Source organism: Chiloscyllium plagiosum, unplaced genomic scaffold (assembly GCF_037043375.1).
Source record: "Chiloscyllium plagiosum isolate Xiang-an unplaced genomic scaffold, Cpla_swu_hap1 HiC_scaffold_13, whole genome shotgun sequence".
NCBI classification, from domain to species: Eukaryota; Metazoa; Chordata; class Chondrichthyes; order Orectolobiformes; family Hemiscylliidae; genus Chiloscyllium; species Chiloscyllium plagiosum.
Window position 1 is genome coordinate 80,047,638 of NW_028270151.1, and position 19,652 is coordinate 80,067,289.

Consider the following 19,652-nt stretch of genomic DNA (forward strand, 5'->3'; position numbering starts at 1 on the left):
TCCAAAGTACATCTTGAATGTCCTGCCAATACTGCAGATTACCATCCTCTTCTCTCTAATTGTTTCTGATTGGTGGGAACTGACTTAGTTTTATGTCATTAGCTTAAAGAGGACAAATGAGGAGAAGGAGCAGAAGATCAACATCCTGGAAGAAGCCAAAACCACAGTTCAAAATGAGGCCGGGGAACTGCGCTCAAACCTCCGGGACGTTGAAAAATCAAGACTAGAGGCCCGGAGAGAATTGCAGGAACTTCGACGACAGGTGAGGAATGGAGACTCCAAAAAAGTAATGAATGCCAATCTCATTCCCTAGGGATGGATGGGTGAAAAGCCCCTGCCACAACTAATGCTTGATTTAAGGTGATTAAACTTATTAAACCACCTTTAGTTTTAGGTAGTTTATCAAAGAGCAATATGTAATCTTCAAGTATTCTTTTCACTTCCTATTTTTCAACACTTGCTTTAAAAATGCATATTTGGAAATGTGATTGGAGCTTATGGGGAGAGGACCAAGAATGACAGATTCATATTCTCCACGGGAATGTGGTCTGAGTTTGCCTTCAACTGAATGCTTTTATCTGATGCATCCAGGCTTTACACTGTGTCCTGTAATGTAAGAACATGCCATGGATATTGAGGTATTGAAGAATCCAATAAACATTTCTTACAACTAACTATTACTTACAAGCATTACATTCTTCATACATAAAGGTGTCTGGTCTAGTTTAAAGCCAATAGTTACCTGAAATAAAATGGAGAGGAGATTTTTATACCTTCAGCTAACATAAGCTGATATCATGAGCATGTTTCTTAATGATACACTGTCATGCTGAGCATGAGACATACACAACATGTCCCTGTTTCCAAACGTTAAAAAAGTATCTCAAACAGATATATAGGCACATGTTGTCAATCTGTTCATTATACAGCAAGTGAAACAGAGCTTACAATATTAATATGTCAAACTTTACATGTAATGCTTTGGAGGTTTGACAACTTGTCCTGATCTGGTGATTATATAGCCATTTGGAGTGGTACACTTGGTTCACTATTGCACTTGTTTGATAATTTAGTTACCTTGCTGCTTGTTGCTGTCACTCAACATCACCACATCATCGTTGTGGTGTTCTTTTCAACCTCTTCATCCATGGTTGGTGTGCCTTAGATTGGTTCGAGCTGTCACCTGTTCCTTCCCAGTGCAGCACCATCATCAGTAATCAGCTTTGCATTATTTGGGTCTGTTACATACGATAGAAACCTTTGGTAGTTTCAAAGAACTTGGACTTCTAACTCTCTGTCTGCATGTTATCTCTCAACTTGCTCACTCATTCATTAGGTCACTTTTGGAATATTTTGTGCAATTCTAGTATCCCTGCTATAGGAAAGACATTGTTAACCGTGAAAGGGTGCAGAAAAGATTTACAAGATGTTGCTGGGTTTGGAAGGTTGAGCTATAGGGAGAGGCTGAATAGGTTAGGGTTGTTTTCCCTGGAGCATCGGAGGCTGAGAGATGACTTTATTGAGGTTTATAAAATCAGAAAGGACATGGATAGGGTAAATAGTCAAGGTTGTTTTCCCTGGAGTGGGCGAGTTCAAAACTAGAGGCCATTGATTTAGGGTGAGAGAGGAAAGATAAGAAGGGACTTAAGGGTCAGTGTTTTCTCGCAGAGGGTAATGTATGCATGGAAGGGGAATATGGGCCAAGTGCTGGCAAATGGGACTAGATTAATTTAGGATATCTGGTCAGCATGGACGAGTTGGATCAAAGGGTCTGTCTCTATGCTGTACATCTCTATTACTCTATCTGTTTCATTCTCCTCTGCCTTTGAAGAAAAATGTCCTCTGTCTCAGGATGGTCAAACAGTCAGTTGCTGGACGAGCATGTTTGCATTTCTCTTTCAAGGAAAGTTGTACCGTGGATAGTAATCCCTTTTTCCATTGGTGTTGCACGAAAATAGTATGAACCCATATAGTTGCTTGACTGTTTGGACATAAGTTGTGGGATGATGATCTGATATGGATGACTTCCCAGAAATGGTTCGCCAGTGTACTGCAGTCTGCTCTCAGACACTATCTGATCCAGTACACCAAAATAACTGGAACTAGCACTCATCATTTCAAGGACAGACACACTCATTGTGTTGGTCAGTCATTGAACTACTGGAAATTTAGAGAATTCATCATCAAACTGAAAGAGTTTTTAATTCACTCGTGGAACATGGGTGCTGCTGGCTGGCCAACATTCAGTGTCTGTCCCGAGTTGCTCTTGAGAAGGTGGTGGTGAGCTGCCTTCTTGAACGGCTTCAGTCCATGTGCTATAGGTTGACCCACAATGCCTGCGGGAGGGAATTCCAGGATTTTGAGCCAGTGACGGTGAAGGAATGGTGACTTATTTCCAAATTGGAATGGTGAGTGGCTTTGTGGGGAGCTTGCAGGTGTGGGTGTTCATATATACCTGTACCCTTGTTCTTCTCAATGGAAGTGGTTGTGGGTTTGGAAGGTGCTGGTGAATGTTTGGTGAATTCCTGCAGTGCTTGTAGATGCTACACTCTGCTGCTACTAAGCGTTGGTGGTGGAGGAAGTGGATATGGTGCTAGTCAAGCTTTGACAGTTGTTGGAGCTGCACTCAGCCAGGCAAGTTGGAAGTATTCCATCACATGCCTGACTTGTGCCTTGTTGATGGTAGACGGAGGAGAAAGTGAGGTCTGCAGATGCTGGAGATCAAAGTTGAAACTTTATTGCTGGAACAGCACAGCAGGTCAGGCAGCATCCAGGGAACAGGAGATTCGACGTTTCGGGCACAGGCCCTTCTTAAGGGCCTGTGCCCGAAACGTCGAATCTCCTGTTCCCTGGATGCTGCCTGACCTGCTGTGCTGTTCCAGCAATAAAGTTTCAACTGATGGTAGACGGAGTCAAGGGGTGAGTATTCTTCCCCGTGCACTGTGAATAGATCTGCTGCTACTTTGGTTCGAGTGGTGTGTGAGACATTGCATAGAAATAGAGTCTTCCTCTGATGCTGGGGCTGATACATTTGGCATGCCTCTGGCCACGTCATAGATTCATGTGATTGTCATCTTGTACATGTGATTCTCTAATACGCACATGGTATCTTAGCAAAATGCTTTTGCTTTGGGGCTTGTGTGCCCTTGAAAGTTACTTGTGATATGCCAAGTTCACCAATGTATGGCCAAAATGGCCACATATTCTCCCGTATTTCTTCAATATTTTCAGGCCACTCTTGGATAATGATCTTCCGTACCCCTTATAGTTGCTAATCTTTAGCAGTTGCCAATTTCGAAGGTTTACACTGGCTCTGGCCAAACTGACATAGATCAACCCTTGAGAGCGTCTTCAGTCTCATAGTCCAGAGCATCAGTCTACAGATCAAGAGGAATATTGTGTTCTTTGTATGGACTGAGTAATCTGTTCAGCATGTCAGACGTAATCATTCTGGTATTTGTCTTGTATTCAAAGTGATATCCTTGGAGATTGTTGACAGTTCGTGTCTCATGAATTGCGACTGTTCTGAGAACTGTGCATACTGGTATTCCTGTCACTGCTTAACCATTGACACCTACCAAGTATAAAAGTTTGGGAAGCCAAGATGAGTTTGTGTGTCAGCACTACAGTATGATTCAGCCAATGCGTGGATTGGAATCCAATTGTATGCTGTGAAATGCTCTCTCTTAGGCTATACGATGGAGCACCTCTTGCTGAAATGTCTCTCAGGATGTGTCGTAAGAATACTTTGACACTCATTCCCACATTAATCTTGGCTTTTAGTGTGTGTCATCCTGCCTTTTCATGGTATATGATACTAAAAGTTGTACAAGCTTCTGCTTGATTTACATTGTCTGCATAGTAATATAAGATTGTCAGTTTGGAAAACTTGAAAAACCTAGTTGACCCTGAGCCTCATTAATGTGTCTGCATTTGCACTCCTCCTTAATACTTACCTTGCTGCCAGTTTTATGGGACTGCACCATCTTGTTGGTCATCTATGTTTTGTTTAGGGGTCTGGCATGGCCTTACAAACATGTTTTCCTGCATATGCATCCCCACTCTCCTGGCCATGCTTTTCCACTACAATTACAACACAGGTATTCACCCAACAATGTGGAAAATTGCCCCAAGTATGTCCTGTGTATAAAAAGCAGGATAAACCCAACCCAATCAGTTACCATCCCATCAGTATACTCTCAGTCATCAGTAAAGTAATGGAGGTGTCATCAACAGTGCTACCAAGCAGCATCTGCTCAGCAGTAACCTGGTCAGTGATGCCCAGTTTGGGTTTTGTCAGGGCCACTCAGTTCCTGACCTCATTACAGCCTTGTTTCAAACATGGATATAAGAGCTGAATTCCAGAGGAGAGGTGAGAGTCGCAGCCCTTGACATCAAGGCCATATTTGACTCAAGGAATCAAGGAATCCTACCAAAACTGTAATCAGTGGGTATCAGGAGGAAATCATGTTGGTTGAAGTCATACCTGACACATAGATAGATGGTCGTGGTTGTTCAAAATTAGTCATCTCAGCTCCAGGTCATCTCTGCAGGAGTTCCTCAGGGTAGAGTCCTCGGCCCAATCATCTTCAGCTGCTTCATCAATGACCTTTGCTCCATCGTAAGGTCAGAAGTGGGAATGTTCGCCAATGATTACACAATGTTCAGCACTATTTGTGCTCCTCAGACACTGAAGCAGTCTGTGTCCAAATGGAACAAGATCTGGACAATATCCAGATTAGGACTGACAAGTGGCAAGTAACATTCGGACCACACTAATATCAGGCAATGGCCATCACCAATAAGAGGAAATTTAACTCCCGCCCATTGACATTCAATGGTGTTACCATCATTGAATGCCCCACTATCAACATCCTGGGGGTTATCATTGACCAGGCCAAGAATCTGGCCTTTAACGCTGTATTAGCATTCAAATTCAACTTTCCAACATAAATCTCTTCACACTTTTCCAGGTTGAACTCTGTCTGACACTTCTCAGCCCAGCTCTGCATCCTGTCAGTGTCTCATCGCAACCTACAACAGCCCTCCGCACTATCCACTATCCATCAAACTTTGTGCCATCGGCAAACTTATTAACCCACCCTTCCACTTCCTCATCCAAGTCATTTATAAAAATGCCAAAGAGCAGAGCTCCCAAAAGGAGATATCTGCAGAACACCAGTGGTCACTCAGTTCCAGGCTGAATACTTTCCATCTACTACCACCCTCTGTCTTCCATGGGCCAGCCAATTCTGCATCCAGACAGCCAAATTTCCCTATATCCCATGCCTCCTTACTTTCTGAATGAGCCTACCATGGAGAACCTTATCAAATGCCTTGTTAAAATCCATGTACACCACATCCACTGCTCTACCTTCATCACTGTGTTTTGTCACATTCTCAAAGAATTCAGTGAGGCTTGTGAGGCATGACCTGCCCTCGCAAAGCCATACTGACTATCTCAAATCAAACTATGGTTTTCCAAATAATCATAAATCCTGTCTCTCAGAATCTTCTCCAGTAAGACTGACTGGTCTGTAATTCCCATGGTTATCCATATTCCCTTTCTTGAACAAGGGAATAACATTTTTCACTCTCCAATCATCTAGTACTCCTCCAGTGGACAGTGACGATGCAAAGATCATCGCCAAAGGTGCGGCAATCTCTTCCCTCGCTTCCTGTAGTAACTTTGGGTATATCCCGTCTGGCCGAGGGGACTTATCGATCCTCATGTTTTCAAAATTTCCAGCACATGCTCCTTAACATCAACCTGTTCGAGTTTATCAGCCGATTTCATTCTGTCTTCACAAATGACAAGGTCCCTCTCACTAGTGAATACTGAAGCAACGTATTCATGAAGGACCTCCCTTAACTCCTCCAAATCCAGGCACAAGTTTCCTTCACTATCCCTGATCGGCCCTACCCTCACTCTGGCCATCCTTTTGTTTCTCACATAGGTGTAGAACACCTTAGGGTTTTCCTTAATCCTACCCGCCAAGGCTTTTTTATACTCCCCTTTTGGTTCTCCTAAATCCATCCTTCAATTCCTTCCTGGCTACCGTGTAATCCTCTAGAGCCCTGTCTGACCATTGCTTCTTCAATCTTAAGTAAGCTTCCTTCTTACTCTTGACGAGATGTTCCACATCTCTTGTCACCAAAACTTCCTTCACCCTACCATCCCTTGTCCCTTATGGACAAACTTATCCAGCACTCGCAGCAAGTGCTCCTTAAACAACCTCCACATTTCTGTCATGCATTTCCCTGAGAATATCTGCTCCCAATTTATGCTCCATAGTTCCTACTTAGTAGCATTGTAATTCCCCCTCCCCCAATTAAATACTTTCCCATAACAGCCTGCTCCTATCCCTCTCCATAGGTCAGGGAGTTATAATCACTATCACTGAAATGCTTTCCCACTGAGAGATCTGACACCTGAACTGGGTCATTGCCAAGCACCAAATCCAATATGGGCTCCCCTCCATTCAGCCTATCTGACGTATTGAGTCAGGAATCCTTCCTGGATACACCTGACAAAATCTGCTCCATCCAAACTATTTGCAAACTCCACCCAAACTGTTTAGTACTACTAAGTATTAGGTACAAACATTAGATGCCTCAGACATATTAGTGTTTGGGATAACATTAGATTATTGTTACAAGGAGCATGCTTCCAGTAAAGTGAAATGTTTCAAGTGCTCCAAGGTAAGATAAAGTATGAGGTATTTATACCCTCAAGTTACATGCTATCATGCTGTTAGTCTCTGTTCAGAGGAAGGGTTCAATACCTGTGGAAGGTGGTATCTACATGCAGCAGTCCAATGGCATTTAATAATGTCTGGACAGTAGAAGCACTTTGAGAGGGCATTGGATGAATGCATAATTTTGCTATTTTGTTTGATGGCTATTTCAACCAAGGAGAATTTATGCAGCATTTCCCCTCAGGTGGTTGGATAGACTTGCAGAATCTATCACAAGGGTATTGTTTCTGATCTGTGGCTGAATGTGATGGGCCAAATTACTCTTTCTCTGTTCCCACCTGTTTAAAGTTCTAATAATCTGGTATTAACTTGATATTAATCCAGGGTGCACCTTGGTGCCAATTCATGCCCGATCTTTAAAACAAATTTCTTGATATTAATGACCAATTTAAGATGCAGTGTTGTAAACTTCCTTTAATCTGAAAGACAAGTCCAGAAACTAGCTTCCAGACCTGCTGACTGCTGCCCCTTGTACTGTTTACTCAGGTGAAGATGTTGGACAGCGAGAATGCAAAGAAGAGCAAAGAAGTGGAGGAATTGCAGTCCCGAATGACTGTGACTGAACAACGTGGGGAGGAGAGCAGGAAGGAATCCTTTCTCCTGAAGCAGAAGATTGTAGATGCAGAAACTGGCCGTGAATCAGCTCGCAAAGAGGTAAAAGCAGGATGGTGTACTATTGTTCATTGCTGATAAGGCAGCAACACACCCACAGAAAAATAATTCTGAACCGTTGCAAACTTTGATGGACTGTTTCACAGATTGCCCCTCTTTGAATAGTACTATAGGATCTTTATACTCACCCAACTAAACAGGTAAAAACTCTAACAGTCATGAAGGTCATGATGTGGAGTTGCTGGTGTTGGACTGGGGTGGGCAAACTTAAAATTCACACAACACCAGGATATAGTCCAACAGGTTTATTTGAAAGCACTGGCTGTCGGAGTGCTGCTCCTTCATCAGGTAGCTACCTGATGAAGGAGCAGTGCTCTGAAAGCTAGTGCTTCCAAATAAACTGTTGGACTATAACCTGGTGTTGTGTGAATTTTAACTCTATTGAAGGAGTACCCCCTCAGTACTATACCAGCACGTCAGCTAGATTATTGTCTTCAAGCCCTGGAATGGGACTTGAATCATTACCTTTTGACTCATTGGCAAGAGTGCGACCAGTGATCTCAACTAACAAATTAACATCAGGAAGTCTGGTGTCTCAGAATATCAAAAAATAAAATAAAATTAGACAATGATGACTCACACATTGGGGTTGAGTTTCTGAAGATCTGGAGACTGGAAAAATCTCCATTCACATGTTAATTTCCTGCATGAATTATCTCACATTTCAAGGGCACAGACACGTGTGACTAGAACATTAATGGCAAATCCTCTTTTATTAATATTCATTCATGGGAATGTAAGTGCCACTGGCGAGGCCAGCATTTATTGCCCATTCCTAATTGCCCAGGGGAAGGAGATATTGAGGTATCTTCTTGAATTACTTCAATCACCCACAGTGCTATTAAGAGTTTCAGGATTTTAACCCAGAGTAGGTGAAGGAACTGCAATATATTTCAACTTAAGATGGTGTTTAGCTTGAAGGGGAACTTACCTGAGGTTTTCCTATGCACCTGCTGCCATGCATCTTCTGGATGTTAGAAATCGTAGGTTTGAAAGGTGCTATTGAAGGGACAGTGCCTCACGAAAATCATCCTGGGTCTCAGCATTAGCATATTACATTTTTAATATTGTGCGTGCTCAAGAAAACCAAACTGGCAGAGTACAAAAATCATGGGCGGATGGGCCATAGAGCTGAAGGATATTACAGAGACAGTAAGGGCCAGAGTCATGGAATGATTTTGAAAAATGGATGAGAATATTAAAATTGAGACTTGCTTGACCCAGTAAACTAATGCAGATTGGTGACCTGAGAGGACGTCCCAGAAACCCACCCCCTCTCCCATTTATCTCTCACCCCCTACCCACAAGCCTCATTCCTGATGAAGGGTTTATGCCTGAACCGTTGATTCGCCTGCTCCTCGGATGCTACCTGACCTGCTGTGCTTTTGCAGCACCACATTCTCAACTCTGATCTCCAGCATCTGCAGTCCTCACTTTCTCCCAGAAAATTAGTGAGGGGAACCTGCTGTAAGTTGGAAATGAGCAGCATTTGAATGATCTTAAGTTTAAAGAGAGTAAAAACTGAGGGATTGACCGTTTGACATTAGAATAATCAAGGGAGGAGATAACAGAGATGATTCAATAGTTCAACATTTCAGTAGGAGATACGATAAGGGCAAAAAAAAAATTTAATGTTCGGGAGGTGATCTTACTGAAGGTGCATGTGTAAGGTAAGAAGTTAATCTTGGTTCTGAACATACCACCAAGTTTAGGAGGAGAATGGTTCAACCTCAAAGTATTGATAAACACAAGGTTGGTATGCTGTCTCTCTTTTCCAGGTTGCCAATCTCCAGAAGAAGATAATGGACATGGAAAATAAGTTCAAAGCTCATGAGAAAGAGCTCCTTGAACAGCTGGAGGATTGCCAATTGAATGAGAAGAAATTTCAAGACAACAGCCGGAATCTGGAACTGAAGCTGCAACATGCCAAGGGGGAAGCAGATGAGTTAATGCTAAAGATCAGTGCTATGGAAGGCCGTGTAACTGGTCTAGAAACAGAACTGTCCAAGGTAGAGTCTGCCAAGAGGGATATGGAATGCAAGTTGGGCAGTTTGCACTCCACACTGCGCAGAACCTTGGGAATTGGCCAATCTAGACGCACAGCCAGCCCAGGATTTTCCAGCCGTAGCCCTTCTCCACAGCGAGCCCGCTCTCCCACCAAAGGTACAAAAATGGTAGTGAGCTATTTTTCAGTATATTCCATCCACCTTCCTGTATTTATTGCTTGGTCCCTGCAAACTATGTGGTTATTTTCAAATGTACCTCAGATTGACTTGTTCTAGCACAGGGATTATTTCCTGTTCCCACTGCGCATTGGCAAGTTAATATTATCCACTTCAGATCACCTCAGCTTGCTAAGAAGTGTTCTGGTAGGTTTTGTGTTAACCTTCTCCCTGTCCTAATTGTATCTTAAACCTCATGACAATTTCAACTTGCAGATTTAGCTGCCGTACCTGGTCTGTTTTAGGACTCAGTCAGCTGCCTCTCAGCTTGTATGTTGATAAATGTTCAGCAAGGAGTCCCATTCACATTTTGGAAATTTCCTTCCGTTACTGTTTAGGCCTTGCTTGTTCCAATCTGAAATTCCCCAGAGCAGCAATCTTGCTGCTACAGTTTGTATATCTGTAGCTACAACCTCAACCAGATCACAATGGGATCTTGATCAGATGGGCCAATGGGCTAAGGAGTGGCAGATAGAGTTTAATTCAGATAAATGTGAGGTGCTGCATTTTGGGAAAGCAAATCTTTGCAGGACTTATACACTTAATGGTAAGGTCCTAGGGAGTGTTGCTGAACAAAGAGACCTTGGAGTGCAGGTTCATAGCTCCTTGAAAGTAGAATCGCAGGTAGATAGGATAGTGAAGAAGGTGTTCGGTATGCTTTCCTCGGTCAGAGTATTGAGTACAGGAGTTGGGAGGTCATGATGTGACTGTATGGGACATTGGTTAGGCCACTTTTGGGTATTGTGTGTAATTCTGACCTCCTTCCTATCGGAAAGATGTTGCGAAATGTGAAAACGTTTTGAAAAGATTTACAAGCATGTTGCTAGGGTTGGAGGGTTTGAGTTATAGGGAGAGGCTGAATAGGCTTGGGCTGTTTTTCCTGGAGTGTCGGAGGCTGAGGGGTGACCTTATAGAGGTTTATAAAATCATGAGGGGCATGGATATGGTAAATAGACAAAGTCTTTTCTCTGGGGAGGGCGAGTCCAGAACTAAAGGGCATAGATTTCAGGTGAGAAGGAAGAGATATAAGAGAAACCTAAGGGGCAACTTTTCACACAGAAGGTGGTTACGTGTATAGAGTGAGCTGCCAGAGGAAGTGGTGGAGGCTGGCACAATTGCAATATTTAAAAGGCATCTTAATAGGTACATGAATGGGAAGGGTTTAGAGGGATATGGGCCAGGTGCTGGTAAATGGGACAAGATTAGGTTGGGATATCGGGTTGGCATGGACGGGTTGGACTGAATGGTCTGTACATCTCTATGACACTATAATGCAACCAATTCTTTTTCTTGTGTAAGAAAGGCAAAATTACAGTGATCATGCAGGATTTCAATATGCAGGTGGACTGGGGAAATCAGGTCAGTAATAGATTGCAAGAAAAGAAATTGGTGGAATGTCTACGAGATAGCTTTTTGGAGTGGCTTGTGGTGGAGCCCACTAGGGAACAAGCAATACTGGATATAATGTTGTACAATAACGCAGACTTGATAAGGCAGCTTAAGGTGAAGGAACCCTGAGGAGGCAGTGATCATAATATGATTGAATTTACTCTGCAATTTGAGAGGGAGAAGATAGAATCAGAGGTAATGATATTACAGCTGAATAAAGGCAACTACAGAAGCATGAGGGAGGAGCTGGGTAGAATTGACTGGGAGAGGAGCCTAGCAGGAAAGGCAGTGGAACAGCAGGAGTTTCAGGGAATAATTCAGGAGACAGAGCAGAGATTCATCCCGAGGAAAAAGAAGCAAGGTACAGGGAGGATGAGGCAACCCTGGCTGACTTGGGAAGTCAGGGAAAGCACAAAAGCAAAAGAGAAAGCATATAATGTGGTGATGGGCAATGGGAAACTAGATGAATGGGAAGCTTACAAAGATCAACAGATGGCAACATAAAAAGAAAAAAGGAGGGAGAAGATTAAATATGAGGGTAAGCTAGCCAGTAATATAAAGGAAGACTGTAAGAATTTCTTTAGGTATATAAAGGGTGAAAGAGAGGCAAAAGTGGACGTTGAACGACTGGAAAATGATGCTAGAGAGATAGTAGTGGGCAACAAGGGAATGGCTGAGGAGCTGAATAATTACTTTGCATCAGTCTTCATGGTGGAAGAGTGAGGGGGCAGAGATGGGTATGGTGGCCATCACCAAGGAAAAGGTGCTAGAAAAACTGAAAATCTGAAAGTGGATAAGTCACCTGGATCAGATGGACCACACTCCAGAGTTCTAAGGGAGATAGCTGAAGAGATAGTGGAGGGGTTAGTGATGATCTTTCAGGAATCACGAGAATCAGGGAGGGCCACAGACGACTGGAAAATCATTAGCGTGACACCTCTATTTAAAAGAGAGTAAGGCAAAAGACAGGAAATTAAAGGTAGCTTAGCCTAACCTCGATCCTACGTAAGACCCTGGAATCCATTGTGAAGGATGAGATTTCTGAATACTTGAAAGTGTATGGTAGGATAGGGCAAAGTCAGCATGGTTTCATTAAAGGGAGGTCATACCTGATAAATCTGTTTGAATTCTTTGAGGAAGTAATGAGCAAGTTGGACCAAGGAGAGCCAATGGAGGTTATTTACTGGGACTTCATGAATGCCTTTGACAAGGTGCCGCACAAGGGCCCATGGTGTTAGAGGCAAGGTGCTATCATGGAGAGGAGCTTGGCTGTCTGGTAGAAAGCAGAGAGTGGGGATAAAAGGGTCCTTCTTAGGATGGCAGCCGGTGACAAGTGGTGTCCTGCAAGGGTCAGTGTTGGGACCACAACTTTTCACTTTATACATTAACAATCTAGATGAAGGAACTGAGGGCATTCTGGCTAAGTTTGCAGTTGATACAAAGATAGGGAGAGGGACAGGTATTATTGAGGAGGCAGGGAGGCTGCAGAAAGAATTGGACAGATTAGGAGAGTCGGCAAAGAAGTGACAGATGGAGTCCAACGTGAGAAAGTGTGAGTAATGCAGTTTGGTAAGAAGAATAAAAGCATGGACTATTTTCTAAATGAGGAGAAAATTCAGAAGTCTGAAGTGCAAAGAGACCTGGGAGTTCTCGTCCAGAATTCTCTCAAGGTTAACTTGCAGGTTGAGTCAGTAGTTAGGAAGGCAAATGCAATGTTGGCATTCATTTTGAGAGGACTTGAATATAAAAGCAGGGATGTACTTCTGAGGCTTTTTGAGGTTTTTGTCAGACCACATTTGAAGTATTTTGCACAGTTTTGGGTCCCCTATCTCAGGAAGGATGATTCGGCCCTGGAGCGTGTACAGAGGATGTTCACGAAAATGGTTTCAGAAATGAAATGAGGAGCGTTTGAGGACTCTGAGTCTATACTTGATGGAGTTTAGTACGATGAGGGGGAAATCTAATTGAAACTTAAAGAATAATGAAAGGCCTGGATGGAGTAGATGTTGGGAAGATGTTTCCATTGGTAGGAGAGACTAGGACCCGAGGGCACTGCCTTAGAATAAAGGGAAGACCTTATAGAACAGAGATGAGGAGAAACTTCTTCAGCCAAAGAGTGGTGAATCTATGGAATTCACTACCACAGAAGGTCATTGTGGAGGCCAGGTCATTGAGTACATTTAAGATGGAGATAGACAGGTTCTTGCTTGTCAAGGGGATCAAGGGTTACACGGAGAAAGTGGGAGAATAGGATTGAAAAACTTATCAGCCATGTTTGAATGGTGGAGCAAACTTGATGGGCTGAATGGCCTAATTTCTGCTCCTATGGCTTATGGTCTTATGGTCTTCTTCATCTTCAAACTCTTCGAAGGGTAGCATGGTGGCTCAGTGGTTAGCACTGCTGCCTCACATCACCAGGGTCCTAGGTTCAATTCCAGCCTCGGGCGACTGTCTGTGTGGAGTTTGTACATTCTCCACATTTGTGTGGATTTCCTCAAGGTGCTCCGGTTTCCTCCCACAGTCCAAAGATGTGCAGGTCAGTTGAATTGGCCAAGCTAAATTGCCCATAGGTTAGGTGTGTTAGTCAGAGGGGTCTGGGTAGGTTACTCTTCAGAGGGTCAGTGTGGACTTGTTGGGCTGAAGGCCCTGTTTCCACACTGTAGGGAATCTAATCTAATTCAATGATGTTGAGTCAGTCTGTACTTATTGAGTCAGTCTGCATTTAATGTCAGCATCAGTCTCTATACGGCATGTATTCACTCCGGAATGTAGGAAGGAACTTGAAGAGGAAATCTACAATCAGATTAGAGATATGAGGAAGGAGAACAAAATTGTTATTCCATTGAAAATGTACATTGAGCTGCCAAATCACACTAGCTTTACTCCACTAATTTCTATTTTACCCATTTTAATTAGTGTTTCTGTTTTTTTAATCCCAAGGTTTTGACAACACTTACACCACCACCACAGATGGACGGGGCAGTCCAATCCCACGAACTGGATCTCCGGATCGGAGTCACACTGACTCTCCTTACCACTCTGTGTCACCTACTCGTGCTGAACCATGCACAGCCGACATCGATCCTGAAGTCGTTAAAAGTGCCCTACAAGACTTCCTGCACGAACTTCGGGACACACAGAAGCACAGGGTCAAGTATCTGAGAACTCTATGCTGTAGATATGTTTTCAATCAACCTGCTCAGATGTGTTGTGACACCTCTGGAACTGGTGGGAGTTGAACCTGGGCCTACTGATGCAGAGGCAGGGACACTACCCCTGTGCCACCCTATTGAAGCTCTTTGCTGTATTGATCTACTCCCAATCTACTGGTTAATTCAGAAAAAATAAGCTGCACTCATATGGTTGGGTTTCAAATGGTCTAAAACTGAAAAATGCCTTCCAAGGTTGTTCACAATTGTGAGGAGACAAATGGTCACCTACAAGTTGGTTTGAGAAGAGTTTGCAAAACAAGGAATGTACAGGTGAAAGATTTGTTTTAAAGTGAGACTGAGAATCTTAAGATTATGCTACCTCTGGTAGCATAAAAGGGTGTGGGGCAGTTTAGGCTTGCACTGTTGGTCATTGAAAGGACAAATTAGAGACTAAATAGAAACCAAAAGAACACAAATGCAGTAAATCTGAAACAAAAACAGAAATTGCTGGATAAGCTCAGCAGGTCTGACAGCATCTGTGGAGAGAAATCAGAGTTAACGTTTCAGGTTGAGTGACCCTTCCTCAGAACTCAAATTAGAGACTAAAGTGTGTATTAACAATTTAAGCCCCTTTGAAATATAAAAGGCACTGGAGTACTTGGGAAATGAGCGTATTACATTTAATGCTTTAGGGGATAGGAAATAAATATAGACCAGCAAGGAATGAGTTAGCGTATTCAGTGCAAGAGGGCATTGAAAATGAATTGTTCAGATGGAGAAGGGGAAGACAAGCAAAATGGGCACAAGTATAAATGAGCAATCTTGGTGATGGGGATTTGGGAGGATCTTAAGGTTCACTCTGGAGTAAAACATGATGCTGTTTCTGCATGGTCTGATTCAGCAATGACAAATGTAAGGAGTCAAGGGCCAGAGAATGAATTGAGTGTGGTGCCTGAAGTGAAAGCCATGGTCTGCCCACCTCCGTGGTTATGTTTTCTGCATGTCAAGTCACATCTTGTACATGTTAACCAAAAGTCTCCATCGGGAGGCTTTTGTATGGAACTAATGTGGTTGGAGTGATGTGGAGCCAAAAGTGAGGGGATTGTTGCTATTGGCAGCCACAATCAACTCTGTCCCATCTCATTGCTGCAGAGGTTTTCAAGGTAATGTACCAAGCTCAACCATTTTCAAAAGCTTTATCAATGACTTTAAAATTATTGTGAAGTTAGATATAGAGATTTTTGACTAATTATTGCACAGCATTCCGTTCTATTCACAACTGCTCTGCAGCATGTGTCTGTGTAGTAAGGCCTGGAAACATTCAAGTTTGGGCCAACTTTTTCACACAGAGGGTGGTGTGTGTATGGAATGAGCTGCCAAAGGAAGTGGTGGAGGCTGGTACAATTGCAACATTTAAAAGGCATCTGGATGGGTTTATGAATAGGAACGGTTTAGAGGAATATGGGCCAAATTCTGGAAAATTAGACTAGATTAGTTTAGGATATCTGGTTGGCATGGACGAGTTGGACCGCAGGGTCTGTTTCTATGCTGCACATCTCTAAGACTGTATGACCTAATAATCCCCTGCTTCTGCTTCCTCATTGGAGGACGTGCACCAACTGGAGGGTAAGGTTTCTTGCAGTATTAATTAATGTATTTGCCACACCATGTGTGTGTAATAGTTTGTAAAGAGAGCAAAGCTGATAACAGTCTCCGCTAGGATAATTCATTTGCAACGTAATAAAAAGCTGCAAGGTGCCTGACAGCCTACAACACAAAATATCAGAATGAGCCATAGAGAAAATATTAGGAAAAATGACTCGATATAAAAGGTAGCTTTTAGGAAACCTAATGAGACTAAAGGCTGACAAGTCATAGAGTCATACAGATGTACAGCATGGAAACAGATCCTTCGGTCCAAAACGTCCAATCCGACCAGATATCCCAACCCAATCTAGTCCCACCTGCCAGCACTTGGCCCATATCCCTCCAAACCCTTCCTATTCATATACCCATCCAGATACCCTTTAAATGTTGTAATTGTACCAGCCTCCACCACTTCCTCTGGCAGCTCATTCAATACACGTACCACCCTCTGCGTGAAAAGGTTGCCCCTTAGGTCCCTTTTATATCTTTTCCCTCTCATCCTAAACCTATGCCCTCTAGTTCTGGACTCCCCGACCATGCCCCTCACGATTTTGTAAACCTCTATAAGGTCATCCCACAGCCTCTGACGTTCCAGAGAAATTAGCCCCAGCCTATTCAACCTCTCCCTAAAGCTCAAATCCTCCAACCCTGGCAACATCATTGTAAATCTTTTCTGAACCCTTTCAAGTTTCACAACGACCTTCCAATAGGAAGGAGACCTGAATTGCACGCGATATTCCAAAAGTGGCCTAACCAATGTCGTGTACAGTCAGAACATGACCTCCCAACTCCTGTACTGAATACTCTGACCAATAAAGGAAAGCATACCAAACACCTTTTTCACTATCCTATCTATCTGTGACTCTACTCACAAGCAGCTATGAACCTGCACTTCAAGGTCTCTTTATTCAGCGACACTCCCTAGGACCTTACCATTAAGTCTATAAGCTCTGCTAAGATTTGTGGGCGGCACGGTGGCACAGTGGTTAGCACTGCTGCCTCACAGCACCAGAGACCCGGGTTCAATTCCTGACTCAGGCGACTGACTGTGTGGAGTTTGCACATTCTCCGCGTGTCTGCGTGGGTTTCCTCCGGGTGCTCCGGTTTCCTCCCACAGTCCAAAGATGTGCAGGTCAGGTGTATTGGCCATGCTAAATTGCCCGTAGTGTTAGGTAAGGGGTAAATGTAGGGGTATGGGTGGGTTGCGCTTCGGCGGGTCGGTGTGGACTTGTTGGGCCGAATGGCCTGTTTCCACACTGTAAGTAATCTAATCTAATCTAATCTAATCATTTGCTTTCCCAAAATGCAGCACCTCACATTTATCTAAATCAAACTCCATCTGCCAGTCCTCAGCCCATTGGCCCATCTGGTCAAGATCCCATTCTAATCTGAGGTCACTTTTTTTTGCTGTCCACTACACCTCCAATTTTGGTGTCATCTGCAAACTTACTAACTATACTTCTTATGCTCGCATCCAAATCATTTATATAAATGATCCAAAGTAGAAGACCCAGCACCGATCCTTGTGACACTCCACTGGTCACAGGCTTCCAGTCTGAAAACAGCCCTCCACCATCACCCTCTGTCTTATACCAAGTTCTGTATCCAAATGGCTAGTTCTCCCTGTATTCCATGAGATCTAACCTTGCTACCAGTCTCCCATGGGGAACTTTGTCGAATGCCTTACTGAAGTCCATATAGATCACGTTTACCACTCTGCCCTCATCAATCATCTTTGTTGCTTCTGCACCTGATGGTCTGTTCCATAAGCTCTCAAAAAAAAGTGACTGCAGAAATGATGGATGCATTGGTTGTAACCTTCAGTAGTTGCCGAGATTCTGGAGAAGTCCTAGCAGATTAGAAGATGCTAAAAGTTGCACCATTATTCAGAAAAGAAGGATACAGAAAGTAAGAATATATTAAGCTAGCTTAAAATCCACCTTTGGAAAAATACAAGAATCCACTATGAAGGCAGGACTGATTGAAAATTGTAATGCAGTCAAGCACAGGCAGTATGAGTTTATAAATGGTAACTCATCTTTGGCAAATGTATTAGTGTTCTGTGAGAATATCGAAAGCTAATAGATAGTGGTTCCAGTGAATGTAGTCCATTTGACTTTCCAAAAGGTATTTGATAAGGTGCCACATAAATATTGAGGGTAAGAGGACAGATGAACAGCTCATGAAGTGGGGTTCAGTTGATTAACATGAATAGATGATTGCAAAATTCGTCCGAATAAGTGGGCTATTGTCAGGTTAGCAAACTGGAATTATTGGAGTGCCATGGGTATCAGTGCACAACAATATACAATCTATTCTAATAACTTGAATGGGGCCTGACATATAATCAAATCTGCAGACAATACAAGGTAAGTCAGAAAGCAGGATGGTGAAAAGATACAAAGAGTCTTCAAAGGCATATTGATAGATTAAGTGAGCACATAGATTCAGCACATGAAGTATGATGGGAGGTTGTCCACTTTGGTGGGAAGAGTATTATTTAAATGGTGAAAGAGAGACTGCAGAATGCTGTAGCACAGAAGGAACTAATTGCCCATTCACTTGAATCACAAAAATGGCTTGTAGATTGCAGCAAGTAATTAGGAAGGCACATGAACTGTGTGAATTAATTGCAAGTGGGATGGAGTATAAAAGTATAGAGATCTGCTCCCAATCTACAGGATATTGATGAAACCACACCTGGAATAGTTAACAGGTTTGGCGTCCTTCATTAAAGAGGGAGAACTGCATTGGAAACAGTTCAGAGAAAGTTCACTTCACTAGTTGCTGGAATGAAGGGTTTGTCTCATGAGGAAATATTGAACAGGGTGGCCTGGTACTGACTGGTGTTCAGAAGGATGAGCGATGAGCTTATTAATAGATATAAAATTGACAGGGGAGAAACTGAGATGATATTTTCTTTCATTTGGGACTGTGGAAACAGACTGCACAGTTTAAAAATAAAGGTTCTCACATTTAAAATGCAGATGATGAAATACTTCTTTCCTTAAAGGGTCATTAATTTTTCAATTATAAATGGGTCATTGGACATGTGCAAGTCTGAGTTAGACAGCTTTTGATGTGCCAGGGAAATGAGTGCTTTGGGGTCCAGGCAGGAAAATGGAGTTAAGGCCACAATGGGAACAACAATGATCTAATTGAATGGTGAAAAATTAGTTGTCCTGTACCTGCTGCTTTTGCTTCTGATCTCATGAAAGATTCATTTGTTATGGCTTGAAAGAGAAACATGAGACAAGGAAGTGAAGAGGCTGAGGCAAGGGATTTTAGAACTCTGAGCTCAGTCCACAGAAGACAGGCCACAAATGGCGGAGGCCTGAAATCAAGGATGTTCAATTGGCTAGAATTGAATGGGTGCAGATATCTTGGAGGTTTGTGTGATTTGAGAAGATTTCAGGGGTACGGAGGGTCAGGACCATGGAACGATTTGAAAGCAAAAGTGAGAATTTTACAATCAAGATGACTGTGATCCCATTGAAGAACAGGAGTTGGTGTGAGTTAAGACACGGAATTTTGGATGTCCTCAAGTTTACGCTGGTTGGTTGAGGGAGAAATGTTACCCGGGATACCAGGATGAACTCCATGCTCTTCTTTGCAGGGTAACATTGGACTTCTTGTATATCATTGGAAGAGGTGTACTGTAGCTTGCTTTTAATGTCTTAGCAGAAAGCCAAATACATGTAACAACACAGTAACATCCTCACAACTGCACTGGACTGTACACTCAGATTATGTGCTGAACTCCTTTGGTGATGCATTAAATCTGCAACCTTCAGATTCTGAGGTAAGAGCCC

General features: G+C 43.0%; 1 protein-coding gene across 1 annotated transcript in view; it reads left to right on the forward strand.

Annotated features, from left to right (window-relative positions):
- crocc2 (ciliary rootlet coiled-coil, rootletin family member 2) overlaps positions 1-19,652 on the forward strand; it is a 300,372-nt gene that overhangs the window by 192,287 nt on the left and 88,433 nt on the right. The window contains exons 25-28 of the mRNA XM_043702904.2: positions 103-262; positions 7,245-7,412; positions 9,209-9,593; positions 13,982-14,190. Of these exons, the coding sequence (XP_043558839.2) occupies positions 103-262; positions 7,245-7,412; positions 9,209-9,593; positions 13,982-14,190 (922 nt within the window). The remainder of the gene's footprint in view (positions 1-102; positions 263-7,244; positions 7,413-9,208; positions 9,594-13,981; positions 14,191-19,652) is intronic.